The sequence below is a fragment of the Anabrus simplex genome, chromosome 13, assembly GCF_040414725.1.
Source record: "Anabrus simplex isolate iqAnaSimp1 chromosome 13, ASM4041472v1, whole genome shotgun sequence".
NCBI lineage: Eukaryota > Metazoa > Arthropoda > Insecta > Orthoptera > Tettigoniidae > Anabrus > Anabrus simplex.
In genome coordinates, this window is record NC_090277.1 from 98361300 (window position 1) to 98379259 (window position 17960).

The window sequence follows — 17960 nt, forward strand, 5'->3', positions numbered from 1 at the left end:
CTAGTCACTTCACATGAGATTTGTGCTGGAGGTCAGACAGAGTTTTCTCCGGGTACTTCGGTTTTCCCTGTCATATTTCATTCCAGCAACACTCTCCACTATCATTTCATTTCATCTGTCAGTCTACTCTTGCCTTCCCACTACTTCTCCGTCTTCACTCTTGCCCAGTTCTCTCCTCTTTTCTGTACACACTCTTCCTGTCTTTTTATCCTCCTGTCTCTTGGTCTTCCTCTTGGCCGTTTTCCTGTTATCTCCATTTTGTGCTTTTAAGTTACATTTAACTGAGTCGACACTGGGAAGTATGACTTCCTTCAAAAAAAAAAAAAAGAAAAAGAGGCCGTTTCCAACTAGCAGGAGATTTTATAGGAATATATTCCAGATTCGAGCAATTATTGCCCTACATCAACTAAAATAAAGGGTAAACAGTTAGACCTATCGAAACATGAAGTACACCACGTGGCTTTGACATTAAATTTTCTACAAGAATCGTCATAAGCATTTTCTTTGAGACTAACAGTTTTCTTTCTTGTGTTTTTGACTCCGGTCGTCTTCACTGATGAACAGGCTACTCATTTTGCACGTACGTAGGTGTCAGGCGAAGTCATGTTCGTCATCATTCGTGGTAAAGTAGTTGTTTGTTTGTTGACAGGCCAACTGAAGTATGAGCGGAAAGTGACTGGAGGCTACAGTTGTATTGGTGATAAGCGTATTTATCTGCTGTGGGCTGTTGTTTATTCATTCAGCCCTTCGCCAGCGAGTTTAAAACTCACATTTCATTTTTCAAACATGTAAATGCTTGCTCATAAATCTGTGTGAAGAACAGGTACTTAAGCCAGTACCATGACAAACAGAATACCTAACGAGATCACTCACCGAGTTCAAGCGCGCTAGTGGAGCCTAACACCAACGCTACATGGTCAGCTGTTTTAGTAGAAGTTACACACTGATACGCAAATAACCAAATACAACATCCAATTGTTGAGACTTACGAACAATACTGTCAGAGAGTAGTCAATAATATTCTCAGTCCGCATGAAGAAATCTCTTTGGATTTGAATAAGAGAACACATGAGGTAACACAAAATATTACAAAAAGCGAAAGCAGTATTGTGCTTTACATACTTAAAAAAAAAATTACTTTTTAAAACAGCACATAAAACATTAAACATTCCGAGTTCTTAATCTGCTCCTGTCGGAAATTAATCCTAGCTTTGACTGAGCTGGCATTAATTTACAAGTTGCATTCTATAGTTGCCTTTTGAGAGACACTATTCGCTTTTGGGCATCGGTAAGAGAACTAGATTGGCCGTGAATTTGACTACAACTAGGCTGACCTTGAACCTTACCGCTTACTGTTGTCATCACTGCCTCACTCACATCATGATTCTTGTTCCTTATCCTCTTGATATTGTCTTCATTCCTTTTCCCAACGGGTGCCCTTCGCAATTTGATCTCAGTGGACAGGTATTTCGTAAATTTGAGAAAATATGAGACACCGCTCCCGATTTTAATTTCCACCCCACATGAGGAAGTTCGATGTTCTCACTGTTCACGATGTCTACTATCAGGCTTCCTTCCGTAACCCCATTTACAACCAGGAACGAAACAGTACGACTTTGCCGAGCGCTGCGTGTGCCATGCTGCCCCTCAGAGAATTGCGCACTGTTTTCTTTTGACTGACTTTCATTTTACTTCTTCTGAGTTTTACAGTGTCTACCCCCTTTCATTTATATCGCCTCTTCTACTGATCCGGAGTGTAATTAATCTTTTCCTTTTCCTATGCATTGCTTTTCATGTTTTAATCGGCTGACGATGACCTGGACTAGGATCGAAATCGGTACCATTTCTAATTATTAAATGGGAATGTAATTTAATACATTTCTTATTCTTTTGTACTGAATAGGTTGAATCTATTTATCAATTATTTCAATTTTAACAGTACGACTTCTCAAAATAAGAGAAAACTAGTCGATTGCAAATACAGACTTTCAGAAAATATCAAAACAAACAAATTCCCTCAATAGGTGTTAAAATTGTTCCCATGACTGCATGCACACACACTATTGCCTTTGTCAACAATTTGGCGCACGTGTTGTTGCAGTTGGTTCATTGCAACTGCAGCGCCACACTCCGGCGGGGCCACCAACGACAATGTTAAGAGAGCGGAGTGATCACACTAGGTATTCTATTCGTCGTGGTAGTACCTCATTAATACAAAGCCTTAGCAGCACTGTATAGTTGTATCCTTCCTCAGTAACTAGCCATTTGTGGTGTATTTCTGAAACAGTTAGTTATTGCTCAGAGGCAGTTAGTTTGTGAATGCGTTGAGTATGTGTTGCAATTGTCAAGATGTCTGCTCCAAACTGCAGAAAACATTTACGGAGACATACCCAATAACGAGGATCGTTTATGATGATTCATTGAGAGTGAAGAAAGTGCAGCAGGTGAGGTCGAATGTGAATGTGTTATTGACGGTCTTTTTTGACGCTGTGTACCACAAATTCCTATCCGAGTGTCCAACGGTGAACCGCTGGTATCATCTTGAAAGTCTTGAGACATCTGAGAGAAAGTATGAGGAGGAAAAGACCAAACTTCTGAAACTTCCACCCATGCACCACTGATGATTTGCAAATATTGATGAATGCAAAGACACCTGTGCTCTCCTATCCACTCTATTCACCTGACCAAGCCCCAAAATTATCTCTATTCCTCAAACGGAAATTTGACACGACTATTTTAGGCAATCGAAGAGATAGCTTCCTACAAGTGGCAATGGGAGCATTGTATTAATACAGGAGGGGAATACTTTGAAGGAGACAAAGCTAACTAGGCTCCATGTAATCCCCCTAAATAATTATTTTCAAAGTTTGGTTACTTTTGAACAGATCTTACATCAATATTACCACATAACACTTATTTCTTAATCAAGGGAATCAACCAAAAGAATCTATGTTTTCAAAAGTATCATTTTCAGATAAAGGAATGACAATACATTGAAATAACAATACAAATTCCTTTCTCTTGCAAGACTGCTATAATGATACAGAATTTTCATCATGATTAGAAAAAAATATGTCCTCCACTTTGTTTATTTATCAACACTAAAAAGGTTCTGATGTTATCTAAATACTACTCAGGATCTCTACCAACTTCTGCACATCACATTTCCCATTATCATCGGTATCTAATATGAAGCACATGGACCATTAGATTAATATCAGATCCAGTATGATGAATAAATTTAGAAATACATAAAGGATACACTAAATGCTTAGACAATGTACAGAGCTTAAGTGGTGAATAACAATAATAATATTAATAAAGAAGAAGAAGAAGAGGAGACAAAAAGATGTGATCTTTGGATCAAGAAGCTTGTATTCTTTAAATTGAAATCAACAGTGCAAATATTATGGATCTGGTGTAGCCTAACATGTAATGGATTATAATTATCTTTCAGACTCTTTAAGATTGTTTAAGGGCCAGTCAAATGAAAACCAAACATCCGCAACAACGTGACCATGGAATGTTTTTTTCAAAATTAATTACTGAAAGCCTTAATATCTTTATCGCACTGGGAGACAGACAATCAATTCCAGTCTTGTACTTTGAGGTAGGTCACTGACGGATCCACAACCACACCCACTCCTACACTTCCTTCTCTGAATGAAATTGACGGCATGCACGGAGCCATGGCTAATTATGAACTTTTAAATAAGAATAATAGTTAACACCACCTTTCCAATACTTAACTTTCCTTATATTTAGGAAATAAATAATAATAATAAATAATAATAATCTTCAATTATAAACCTTTACATACCCCTCTGGTCGTCATAACAGATTCCACCTTACCCCGTCCCCATAATACAACTCTGCCGCAAGCTTCCAGCACTCTCATTGTTGCACCTATCCCTCCTGTCCCAACTTACTCTCCGCCTAAGCAAGCTCACAGATACAACACATGCAGCAATGGGCATACGTTTAACAGACCCCCTCGAAAGGCTAATGTCTCCAGTCAACGCTCATCCAACATAAGAGGTAAGCGATTTTAGACTCCCATTTTGAACACCCTATTTTCAAGGCCCGAGTACATCTTTTTCCTTTTTCCATTTTTCAGATTTCAGTTCACGCACTTGGCATCTTATTTTTTCCGTTTCGATCTTGAACCCCCAGTAAAAATGAAGCAGCTTCAGGCGTGATCAATTCCTGTTTGAAGTGTTACTACTCCATGTCTGCTACAATATGTGATTTCTCTTGCCCGTCTCACGTATCCATACAAGAGTGTGATTTAATTATTTCTTCATTCAAAAGAATATAATCATAATTTTTTGTCATGATGAACATTCTTCTTAACTGACTGGCAGCTATGAGTTTGATTATTACACTGCCAGCTCTGTGTTGTACCATATGTTTTTAACCTCTGGCAACACGATTACATTTTTTTTTTTCTCACTTAGCCATGATGAACACTTATATATTTTCACCCTTGTTTTATATTTGAACATTCTGATTGACTGACTGGTAGCAATGATATCCCTAATGATTTTAATTATTTCACTACCAGTTCTGTATTGTACTTTCTGTTTTTATCCTCTGTTTCAACACGATTGTGTGTTTTTCTCTTAGCCATGTTGTAACATTTTATGTTGTTTTTTTTTTTTCACACTAGTTTTAAGCCTATTTGATTTTCTAAATGTAAATGTTGTTTCTTAGGGTACCACATATTTTAAGGACACTAGGTTTGGAGCCGTGACCTAATTGTAGGCTAAGATTTATTTTCGGCTGATGATGCTTACGACAGTTAAGCGAAACATATCCCATCTTACAATGCCTGTTGTAATGTTTATTTCATAAATATAAGGAAAGTTAAGTATTGGAAAGGTGGTGTTAACTATTATTCTTAATTTAAAGTTCATAATCTGATGTCCAATACGGTCTACAATGAGATTTATTACTTGTAATGCCATGGCTAATCCCGACCTGAACACGAATTTCTTCCTCCGTAATTCATCAGTTTTCCCTGATAAGGCCATTGATCCACACTATCACATCAGGAGTAATGGCTGGATGGGCCTGTCCTAGGCGAGCATCATCTTGCAGTGATGTGCGCTCTTCTCAGAATCTCCTATGCCACTCCTCGTCACGGACAATGCAGTGTTCGCCATGCACAGCAGATATGCAATGAGTTTTGCATACTCCAGGAATCTCAGTCACCAGAAAATGAACAAGAGTTCTCTGCTCTTTTTTGATTGCCTCTGTTTCTACAACTGGACGAGCACACTAGACCAGGCCGCACATGTACAAAGACGTAACCCAACAACTGCATGCACCTTTGAGTTGTCACTATGTAGTTCTCCTACCACAGTGATGGCACTATCGATAAGTAACAACAGTGTTGCCACCTTTCGTGGTGAATGTGTGTTATGGCAGGTGTTTGTTTTTCATTTGACTGCCCCTTACAGCATATTATTGTAACATTTAATGAACTGGAATATCTTTGGAATTTTTTTTAGTACATTCAAATCTAACTTATAAATCTCATATTTTGTCCCGTACTGGCTCAACACAACTAAGGAATCTTCTTCTAACTTAACCTTAGTTGTGTTGAGCCAATATGATTCAAATCTAACTCCACGTAATGATTTAGATTACAATAAACGAATACGCTCTACTCAGTTGGACGTCGTCCGTGACTGGGAAAGAAGTGCATCCATTCATTCATTCATTATTGCTGCATATTTTCAATATGTTGTTGTTGTTTCCTAGTGGCAGATTTTCAGATTTATTCCTTTAATCTTCTGGTATCCCAATACATCTTCAACAGGCTGTCCGGCTCCATGGCTAAATGGTTAGCGTGCTGGCCTGTGGTCACAGGGGTCCAGGGTTTGATTCCCAAAAAAATTTCAGTTTTATAATAATTCAAAACGGGATGAAATTACTGTGTCAAAAATTCAGGCTATCATTCTGAGACTAAGAGGTCCACAATCTCGCTATGTGCATTTATTGTTCGTTTCCATCTGTATCATTTGTTTTCATTTCTTTTCTTCTTAGGTTTAACACACTTTTTAGATTCAAATATGTTTTGTATTAACCTTTTGTCACTGAATTTTGTTGCAACAAGTTGTTTATTGCTCCATCTGATGTAAATGTTGTATACTGTGCGTTTTTATTTCCGTCATGTCTCTTTTGGATTTCATTTTGTTTTTTGGCACATTTTTAGATTGTATTATGTAAATTTACTTTAAACCCCGCCCCTTATTTCACTGAAGATGGCTCGAACAAGTCAAAACATGTTTAAATTTCATTACTCCATCTAATTATGGAACTATGTGTCCGGCTCCATGGCTAAATGGTTAGCGTGCTGGCCTTTAGTCACAGGGGTCCCGGGTTGATTCCCGGCGGGGGTCGGGAATTTTAATCATAATTGGTTAATTTCGCTGACACTGGGTCTGGGTGTATGTGCCGTCTTCATCCTCATTTCATCCTCATCATGACACACAGGTCGCCTATGGGCGTCAAATCAAAAGACCTGAACCTGGCGAGCCGAGCTTGTCCTCGGACATTCCCGGCACTAAAAGCCATACTCCATTTCCATTTTTTTATGGAACTATGTGATGTATTGAATTAGGAGGATACATTAATTTTTTTTCCTTTGTAAAGTGAAAACCGTCAATACGGAATGATTCTAATAATCTTGTAACTCTACACTTAAACTAAATTAAAAGAAGTGAGTTAAATCCACCTTTTCAATACAAATTAAATAGTGTTTATTAAATAGACATTTAATGGGATTAGTTTTGACCTGTTTGAAGGTCATCTTCAGCCATATCGCATGTAGAACAACGTATTTCAAACACAGTTGTTTTTAAAGATGGACTTAAAACACTATGAAAAAATGTTTTTAGAATTTCCTTAAAACACTTTTGTTCACTTAGCTGTGGGAATATATGAGAAGAAGTCGTCTTTTAGTATTCTTTGTAGTATTCAAGAATGTAGATACAAGTCGAAATTCACAATCTTGACAAGGTATGGAATTGGACATACATGCATTAATGTTGTTGTAGCAGAGAAGAACAAGTCTTTTGTTATTCTTCGTATCACTGCGAAGTGTAGATACACTTTTACATTTTAAATCATTTCTAATCTTGATGGGATGTAGAACTGAGCATATATGCAAAGTAATGTCCTAATTAAAACAGGAGTTGAACAAATATATTAACTTGACCAAAATATGGCTTCCGATTGAGATAGCTAGAAATAAAATTCAGGAAACTCAATCGTCACAAGTTGCCAGTGTTTCGCCCAGAGTGCGGCATGGGCTCATCAGTTGGCTAGCCTGCCAGTGTCTTGGAGAAGGTGCGGTATCCAACTGATGAGCCCATGCTGCACACTGGCAACTTTTGACGATTGAGTTTCCCGAATTTTATTTCTAAATATATTAACTGTTTATTTAATAAACACTATTTAATAATTTGTTAACTCACTTATTTTAATTTGGTTTAATCAAAGTTCAATACGGACCCATAAAATGAAATTCATTTCTCCAAAAGTCTACATATGTCGACTCCAAATCCCATACAGATGTCTGTCAAAAATTATTTGTTAGATGCAAATAAATTACAAGGAAATATACAGTGGAACCTTGGATTGCGAGCATAATTCGTTCCGGCAACATGCTCGTAATCCAAATCGCTCGTATATCAAAGCAAATTTTCCCATAAGAAACTATTGAAACTCGGATGATTCGTCCGCAACACAAAAACATTTATTCGCACAACATTTCTAAAACAAAATATAACGTAAAACAATTAAACTGCACTTTACCTTACAATGAAATCATTGTTGGTGTGAGGGAGACGAGAGATGACATGAGAAGAGTTACTGTGTAGCACAAATTTCACTAACGGAATCACTGCTATCGATTGGTTCATTGGAAGTGTTTTCTTTTCAACGAGGAACCTGTCCAATATTGTTGCTTTTGCCTCTTTTTGAGGATTTCACGAAAATGTGACATTGCATTGTCATTGAACAGATTCATCCACTGTAATCGTCTCCTTCTTCCGACCGAATTCCCTTTTAGCCTTCTTTTCGTTCACAGGGCCCATCGTTGCAGAACAGTTATATCACAGATGACAGAAACAAAACATGTACACTCGTACGGTGTTGATTATGCGAGCGAGGCACGCCAACTGAAGTCCAGCGCGGGAAATTATTACACACACTTTCCCAGGAAAGAGAGTGGCAGGGGGAGGGGAAAACAAAGGCACAGGGGAGGTGGAAACGTACGTACACGTGACGCTCGTATTGCGAAACCTCACTCGCTTATCAAGTCACAATTTCTTTAAAATATTTGCTCGTCTTGCAAAACACTCGTAGACCAAGTTACTCGCAATCCGAGGTTCCACTGTACAACTAAAAGGTCCATCGTAATCAGTACAATATGCCTGAAAGAAAGCTATAAGAATTAAGACATAAAAGTTTTGTGTACTGTGTACTGAATACGGTGGACCTTTTCGCTGTATACTTTCTTATATTATACAGTCAATACAGAACAAACCAAACGTGAGATTCTTATATTGCACCGCATTATTTGAAAGACATATTCATGATCATTTAAGTTTTCCAAACAGAAATTTGACAGAATAAAAGAATGTTCTGATTATTCACAAGTGTAACTTTCTACTGGAAAATAAATTACACTAAAACTACACTAAGATGACTGCATTAACTAACACACCTACACAGAGATACAAACTTACCTGTATCACGTGGCGGCCAGAAGGCTGTCAACTGTTGTAGTCTGTTCCAGGCAGCTGTCCTGTCCCCTCGCCTGCCCTCGGCACACAAATGTGCACACAGAGCACTCAGTTCGGACCCATGCTGTTAGTGCAACAACACAAGCAACACGCTACACACAAGTCTACGTCAGGTCACGATGGACTCTTGGGCTACACTGTCCTTGTCTAACGCAACTTACCTCGTAACCCCAGCTGAAGGAGAAGGAGTGAAAGAATGGAAGTGCCGTAGTAGTCAGTTAAATCTTAAGCCTGTCACTAGCCTGTGCCTGTCTAGTAAGAGGGTCATTTGATAAGTCATGGCAACTCTGTTATATCTTCCACTAAAGCAACAGCAATGTAAATCCATTACATGTGTTTGAAGGCAGGGGAATGTTCTTATCTATATATTAAAAAAATTGATGAAAACTAAAGTCAGTCAGTACGGCCATTCTATCCGGTCAATTTCCATAATTTTTTTAAAACTGAAAGGTATTCATGCACAGATTTGTCATCAGGCACTATAAATCACTTAACTTTTGCCTTCCTCAAATTATTTGAATTTTTCAATTTTTTTGTCTCTTTGAAACAATCATATGTTTGGTTCTAATTGAGGTACGGAGTTTTTTTTGGCCTAAGAACACTCAGTGGATCAAGCTCTTTAATTTCAGCTCTTAACTATTCAAATTGGTTGATTCTGAGTAAAGTTATGAGTGCACATTCAATTTGATGTCTCATTTCTTCAACATTTTTTTCTCATTGAAGCAATCATATCTTTCGTTCTAATTGAGGTACGCAGTTCGTTTTGGTCTAAAACACTCAGTGAATCAAGCGATTTCTTTTGAGGTAATAACTACTTAAATTGGTAGATTCTGAGAAAAGTTATGAGTACATTTGTCTCCATGACGAAGATCTCTGAGGGACTTTATTCTATTACCACAGCAGACCATGTACTTTATTTCATTAACTCGAAACTTTGCAAATACATCCGTGAGGATAGTAACGATCAACACCATACTTTGTACATTGCGGGCAGAGCCAACGGGAAATTGCTAGTCAATGTTAAGAACAAACTGGGTTGGGGTAATGGCAAAGGGTAAATAAAAGATAACAGAAATCTTTGTTTTATTGTGTACAAAAAGAACACAAACCTCATACGTATGCAAGTCCTGTTGTAAAATTCGGAACACTGTCAAAACAGAATATGCATATGTGTGTGGATAATTCCCGTACAATCCAAAACTTGTCTTCTGTTATGCACTTTTTGGTTAACGGCCACCATGGGCGACATGGTATGTCCGCTCCCTTACACATCTATGTTTGAAAGAGTCAACAGTCGGATACAGCAAAGAACTATCACCCAACACTTCTCTTAGCTTCATATGACATTGACATGAAGAGCTTCAATTTTCACATATGACTGTCGTTCAACTTTACTTACATCCATCTTGAAACAAAGCCAGTAGCACACAAACTTTCTGTTGTGTTAACTAGTCACCACACACAATCTCTCGGTGACATTTGGTAGAGAATGACACAGATTTTCAAACATATACAATGGATTTACTGTGCTCCCACATGTTCGTACAATTTTACATAGTTGCCATGATTAATGAAACAATCTTTGTGATAAAAAATTATAGCTCTTGGAAGGTAAAGGGTTTGAAGTTTTATAATCGCAGTACTAAATTCAATAGTGTCTTTAGATATGCGCCCTCAGGAAATTAATCTAGGACCCATTTTTGTCGTAAGTTGAGAGAATAAAGGTTAATAAAGAAAATGTGTTCACGTTAAGACTGCGGCAGCAAGTAACAAACTAGCTATGTCCAGAGAGATCAAACCAAGGTGAAGATAACTGGATGAAGGTTGAAAATGAGATGATCCATCTAGACCAAAAGGGATGGAAGAGGTTCAGTTCACAAACCTCAATCAATCAGGAAACTGGAAATGTTTCTCAATGATGATGATGATGATGATAAAGATAAACAGAGGTTGTGAGCAACTTTTTAGTAGTTGTGTGATTTATGAAAAACACACATCTGAACTATTGTATTAAGACTTCTTTTCTTGGGGAGGGGGGGAAGAAGAATGGTTCACCAGTGTTTTGACATCCATGATATGGCAACCCTGATATGGGAAGCACAAAACAAGATAAATAATAATAATAATAATAATAATAATAATAATAATAATAATAATAATAATAATAATAATAATAATAATAATAATAATAATAATGGCGTATGGTCTTCGAAGAGGTCTGGTGCAGGTCTCTCGAGGTGACGCCGTACAGGCAAACTGCGCATCTGTGATGATAGAGCCCTACCAATGACAATTTATTACTTATTAATACAACTTACCCCATGAGGAGGCTGCCACAAGGACAAAGTATGCCTACTAAACAGTATTCTGTTTTCTAAGTTATCATCATCATCATCATCATCATTTCCCCTTATCCAGGTCCTGCCAGGTTGGGGTGTTGATGTTATACCATCACTGACTTTTAGGCTATTGTTACGATGGGATCGCAACTCCCAAAGGCCTTTAAAATCCTGACCTGGCCAGGAATCGAACTCGGGATCTACTGGACCAAAGGCCGGCATGCTAACTATGGAGCCAGACACAAAATAGAATGATGTTTCTACTCTTCTTTGAACAGATGGTATTGGAAAAGGAAAAACAACAGAAAGAATATTACAGAATAGGGAATTCTATCCTGTGTTTGAAAATCATTTGAAGTTTAATGTTTGAAAATGTAAGTTCAAAATGATTCAGAGAGAAAAGAATGAAATCAAAGGGGAAATTTCAATAAAAGAATGAAAAAGAATAAGTGAGAAAAAAATTAACCATCAAACTATCTTGTAAAACTGAAGTTACTTCTTCACTGAGGTTATGTCCGATATTTTGTAATCAATTGTAGCAGCTCCTTCCTTTGAAAGAGCAGATTTTTCGTCCCAAGGTAGAGAGCACACAATGTTAAGATATGTTAGACACAAATACAACAAAGAACATCAATGTGCAACATGCGTAACAGAGAAAGAAGACATACAAATTTTGTACATCCAGTAAGAGAAAAAACAAAGAACTGGGACAATTACCAGTTTAGGTCAGAAGTTTGCTGACTGGGTGTCACAAAGTCAATCACAAAACATGCATAGCATTGTCACCATAGTTAGACCAAGTTATCCGAATTATAAACAATGGGACAGCAATCAACTGGTGCATCAAAATCCTAGTTTCCAGTATTTCCTGTTTTCCATGCCAGTTTTATTTTCCCCACCGGGTAGATCTCAAGGAAGAAATAGTCTACCTAGAAGTTTGCATTTCCCGTAAGAGAAACTGTGAAGGCAAAATTTAGGTATGGCTAGGAATGCATCATCTAGTCTAACAAAAAATATGAAAACAAGGAAACAAAGAAGAAACTGATATAAGATTTGATATTTCCTATTGCCACGTATGACTCTAAGTCCTGGATTATAAATGTTGCGTGCCATAGCAGAATCAAAGACCTCGAGATGACATGCTGTTGAAGAATGCTACAAATATAATGGGTAATAAGAATAACAAATGAATCCACTCTGAAAGAGTTAAGGATTGCCTCTAACACATGCCTGCTCCTAATTATCCATTCAAAATTTCTCAGCCATGTCATCCAGCGAGATGGCATTGAGAAGCATATCATTCAGGGCATAGTTGATGGAAAACAGCTGAGGGTACGTGCCCCAAACTGTTACACTGACCAGATAAAGAGTTTAACAAATCTGCCACGTGAAAGAACAACATACACAGCAAAAGACCGCGGGATTCGGTGGAGTATTGTTCAAAGAATTGTGTGAAGGGTCATGGCTTTCAATGTGAAATCACGACCAAGAAGAAGAAGAATAAGAAGAAGAAGAAGTTGCCCTTTAATGGAGGGAGCAACTGTAAATGCTTGGGGTCATAATAAAGAAGGATATCTGTGGACAAGAACATGCAAGGAAACATCAAGGTAAAAGCTCATATCAGGCTGCTGTGGTCCGAATGTGGACCAATGGAACTCACATCCTCTTATACTATGTACAGTAAGTAAACATGCCAGGGTGCACATAAAGGTATTCTTCTCTGTCATATTAGTAAATTACACCACAGAGACAGTACTACTAGGTAGCCAGAGTCCATCAAGGTATAGTACAGTCAAAACTAATACAAACAAAACTTAACAATACAGTCCAGTCAAAAAATATATATACGGAAAACAAATCAAAACTAAAACTAAATAACTTACTGGTACAGTCTTACTGATAGCTACGTCTTAAAAACAATGATCTATTTTGGTATAAGCAAGATATATTTCTCCACTGTGTAATGCATCATATTCATACGAGGATCGTCTTAACATAACTGATGGGGTTTTAATTAGTTAGTTCCACTCGAAGAAATATAGAAGATTCTTCTGTACATTGCATTAACAGCACTCGACACTACAATGAGACAGCCCATTTAAAATTAATTCTCAAAGTGAGTGGAACATCTTTCATGGTATGTCCCACTGACTGCTGACCTGAAGTGAGCAGGAATTGGTGAGGCAGTATATGAAATTCTGTCAAATTCAATGCCATTTTACCTCAGTACATTAAGAAAACAGTATTGCTCTTATGACAACAGGTTTGCCATATGGAAAGGCGCTACTCAACACCATCACGGGAAAACGCCGGCACACAAATTTATGAAATTCAGAATTTAAGTTCAAGACAAAATGCGGAAGAAACTAAGCTACAAATTATTTTTATGAACTAAAGAGAACGGGAGTTTTACAGGGACTATTTTTGGTTTGTACAGAATCCGAGGTAAACTAAGGCACATGAAAAACCTCTGCATTGAAGTGTAAGGCAAACTGGGGGAGAAAATAGACAAATAATGCTTATCGGCTCGAGAGGTGCATTTAATTACATTTAATACATTTCTCCAGGCAATAAAGGCTAGAAAACCGATGCAACAAATAAATGCTGTAGATGACTTCACTACAGAAGTGAGCTGCCGGCGGATCACAGTGAGAGACTTCATGAGGCTTGTACCAGAGCAACACAGAAAGAAAATGACGAAAGGCAATGAAGCGATGGGTGTTGCCGCCATTGTGCTTCCTCCCGAAAATGCAAAACCACAGAAACCAGTCTTCAGTGCTGCCAACAGTGTTCTTTTTTAACTTTACAGTTTGCTTTACGTCGCACCCACACAGAGAGGTCTCATGGTGACGACATGATAGGGAAGGCCTAGAAATGGGAAGGAAGTGCCCATGGCCTTAATTAAGGTATAGCCCCAGATTTTGGCTGGTGTGAAAATGGGAAACCATGGAAAACCATTTTCAGGGCTGCTGACAGTGGAGTTCGAACCCACTATCGCCTGAATGCAAGCTCAGAGCTACGTGATCAAAACTGCGTAGCTGACTTCATCAATAACTGCCCAGTGCATCGCAGCGCAACTGCCAAATCTGTTCCATAGAATATATATCAGCTGACAGAACAGGATGGAATGTCACAAAAGCCAAATGTTCAGTGAAATACCTCAGAAGAAGTCTTCTTTTAGCCATTCTATCTAGTATATTAGGAGCTGTGGGCTCTTAAGTCAGAAGTCCCATATAGACTTCTCGAAGACCGTAATATTTTCTTTGAGAGAGAGTAATATTGTTATGAGTTGTATATCCAACTAACCACTTTTATGGGTTTTGAAGATGTTGAGCTGCTAGAATTTTTACCCACAGGAGTTCTTTTAAGTGATGGTAAATCTTACCAACACAAGGCTGACATATCTGAACACCTTCAAATACCACCAGACTGAGCTGGGATCAAACCCGCCAACCCTGGTACTTTATCATCTAATCAACTCAGTCATGCTATGATGCAGAGTTATTGAAGACTGAAGAAAATGCAGTCGCTGTTGCCCGACGCAAAGATTAATTTTCTTCTCTTAGTGATGGGTTGCCACGCGCTGTTGGTGGGGGTAAGGGAATGGAGGAGCGGAAAGGAACTGGCCACCGTACCGTACGTAAACTCTGGCTCAGGCACACCTCTGCGGAGGTTCGGACCTGCCTTCGGGCAGAATACACCCTTACATTAGTGATGGAATTACTCAATTGTTCTTTTATAACACATATTCCATTATTTTACACAATTATGTCATGTTAAAATTTGTATAACTTCCGACTCGCGTAAATAAACAAATAACTCAGTCTGGCATCCTGAAATGGTGCAGTTTCTCGGTCCAGAGCAAACATGCTTGACAATAAACTCCTGTTTGTTAGACCGAAAATAGCTAAAAATAGAGGTAACATTTCAGAGATGGTTCAGTGTGGTAAGAAGTCTTTAAATCAAGATCCTGAACACATGGTCTGCAGTGAAAACTTCTATGACGACTTGGAGATCAGGAATATTAAGGCATGTTCTGCCATTTCATAGTAAGGCTGTGGAAGGAACAGCTCAGCCTGAACCTGGCTGCGAGTGACATAACCGAGCTAGTGCCTCGCCACATAGAAAACCTATCAGGAGAGAATCAGGCGCACATTGGCCAGCCTATTGTGATCATACCGTTACCTCATTGGAGGCCTCCAGCATTATGAGAAGGATCAACGGTGCACCCAGAGCATTTGTTTTTGAGAGAGCTCTGGAGGCATTTCCTCTCTCGAAGCAACCAGTAGGGTTAGCCTCATTATTTAAGACTGGTCTGACTGGCTTCAGTGGTTCAGTTAGAGTTGTGAGTTCAGTGCGAGTGCAATCAGATCAGTCTGAGAGTAAGTACTGCTGTGGACAGTGACAGTCCGAGATGAGGTTCAGCCTGACTTCAGGAGGCAGTCTCTCCGAGTGTTTTGTCCATGAAACTGAGTGCCCGTTCTGTTTGTTTATCTGTCATCACAGGAGTTGAGTCTCTCGGTTATTCTGCAGTGAAGAAGCACTGTGTTTGACGTGCGATCGGCATGGGACAGTGGGCAAAGATTGTTAGACTGAATGGACAGTGTACATCATACGGGATTTGAAAGACTGTTGTGCGCGGGCTGTGACAGCGACGGTGACCATGACTGTGAAATGAATCAGAACGTCAGCGTCAGTTGTGAAAAAGCGAGTGTGATTTACGTTAGCCTAAGTTGTGGTCCTGGTCTGCCTGTGTCGTCATGCAAGTAATTATTAGAGTTAGTCAATAAAACATAAAACAGACACTACCAGTAGTGTGCTTATTTTATTTACCCTGCCAATACATCACAAAACTAAGCGATGAATAGTCGCATCAAATTCAAGTCATATCAAGTTTCCAGGCAGATGCATTACACAGTTGAAATAAGTTGTTATGCGAGAATTCAGGAGCTTTTTATTGCTCTTCCAAATCAATTGCCAACAACAAGACGTCTACTAGTGAGATGTGCAAACAAAGTGGTGCACTACGTTAACTACTCGTACAGTCAAACGCGAAGACAACAGTTAATACACGTCAAGATTAACGTTTCAATAAAAAGAAGTCTAATATAACTACATGAAAATCTACATCAGATTCTCACCCTAGAGGGAAATCAAATACTGACTATTCCAGCATGAAAAGAAAGATCGTCACATAATGACTGTACCTAATCCTATAACCAGAACACGACAACCCTAAAATTCCTATGGTAATATTTTTACTTGAGGACATAGTTCAGCAAGAATGAAAACGAAAACCTACAAACTGTTTTCCAGTCAGTGACCGGGTCAGGGATGGAATGAATGAAGCCCCCATCTTGCGGCGAGGATAGGAACTGTGCCAGCTGCCGAGGCCTATCGTACTCCTCTGGGGCAATGATTAATGACTGACAGATGAAATGAAATAATATTGGAGAGTGTTGCTGGAACGAAAGATGACAGGGAAAACTGGAATACCCAGAGAGAAACCTGTCCCACCTCCGCTTTGTCCAGCAGAAATCTCACATGGAGTGACCGGGATTTGAACCACGGAACTCAGCAGTGAGAGGCCGACGCACTGCCGTCTGAGCCAAGGAGGCTAGTTCAGCAAGAACATTCAATGGAAAATTTGTGTAGAATTAGATTTACTAAAAACTTATCTATAGGGGCTGCCTGGCCGAGGTGGTAAAGGCGTTCTCGGTTCGCCCGGAAGGACGTGGGTTTGATTCCCCATCAGGAAGTTGTAAAATTTAAGAAACAAGATTTCCACTTCCGGAGGTGCATATGGCCCTGAGGTTCACTCAGCCTACATCGGAAACGAGTACCAGGTTAACTCCTGGAGGCAAAGGCGGCCGGGCGTAAAGCTAACCACTCTACCATATCACGTACCGAGGTTACGAATGGTGGAAGCCTTTACCTTCCACCCCTCCAAGGGCCTTCATGGCCTGTACGGAGATGATTTTGCTTTGCTGTGCTTTGCCTTTTGAAAAGTTATCTCTAGACATTCTAATTAAATTATGTAGAGGGGTATAATAGCTGAGCGATTTCATAATTCAAAAAGCAGAGTTAGGCAGGGCCAGTAAGGTGTGTGAGCCCATGAGTATCCCCGTTAAATATACATACATATATGAGGCTATTATGAATTGCAATACAGAGAGAGTGAAAAAAATTCCCAAGTACTGTATATCTTTAAACAGTGAACGAGATTTGGAGCGAATATTAAAACAGACCAGTAATTTCTTCCTTTATCTAATCGTGTCAAGAAAAACAATAATGTCATCATCTCTGAAAAATTTCATGGCATGGCAACATCATCTCATCTATTGTATTCAAGTTTGACTGTACCTTCATCTTATTCTAACCAGTCCGGAAAAATAAGACACCACAAGTTTGGCACATAAAAAGGATAGAAAGACAAGAATTCCAACAAGTTAAAAGCTTTTTGGAAATATTTCAAAGTTACAACCCAGTCTACGTTAATTCCCACAGAGGAGACCAGCAAAAAACACTACTGAAGATGAACACCTTGTGTTTTAGGTTTTGTGGGTAACATATACAGAGTGTAAGATAAATACTGTGCAATAATCACAACAGGGTCCAAGACAATTACAGTAGGTATAGGAACCAACTCAAATTCACAATGTTCACCCAGAGTCAACTGGGGATAGCAACATAATGTAGTTTTGCAACCATAATTGATCAGATGAGAGTCGTTGCAGTTGTTCTGATTAGTCTCTGTTCCAATTTACTTTTGAATGATGATAAGAATGACAAATATACAGGATGG

The 17960-nt window shown here is 38.8% G+C and overlaps 1 protein-coding gene across 1 annotated transcript in view; it reads right to left on the bottom strand.

The window, feature by feature from the left end:
- Positions 1-17960, bottom strand: part of osp (outspread) — a 558133-nt gene that overhangs the window by 9791 nt on the left and 530382 nt on the right. Inside the window, exon 26 of the mRNA XM_067157021.2 lies at positions 8760-8880. Coding sequence (XP_067013122.2) covers positions 8760-8880 — 121 coding nt within the window. The remainder of the gene's footprint in view (positions 1-8759; positions 8881-17960) is intronic.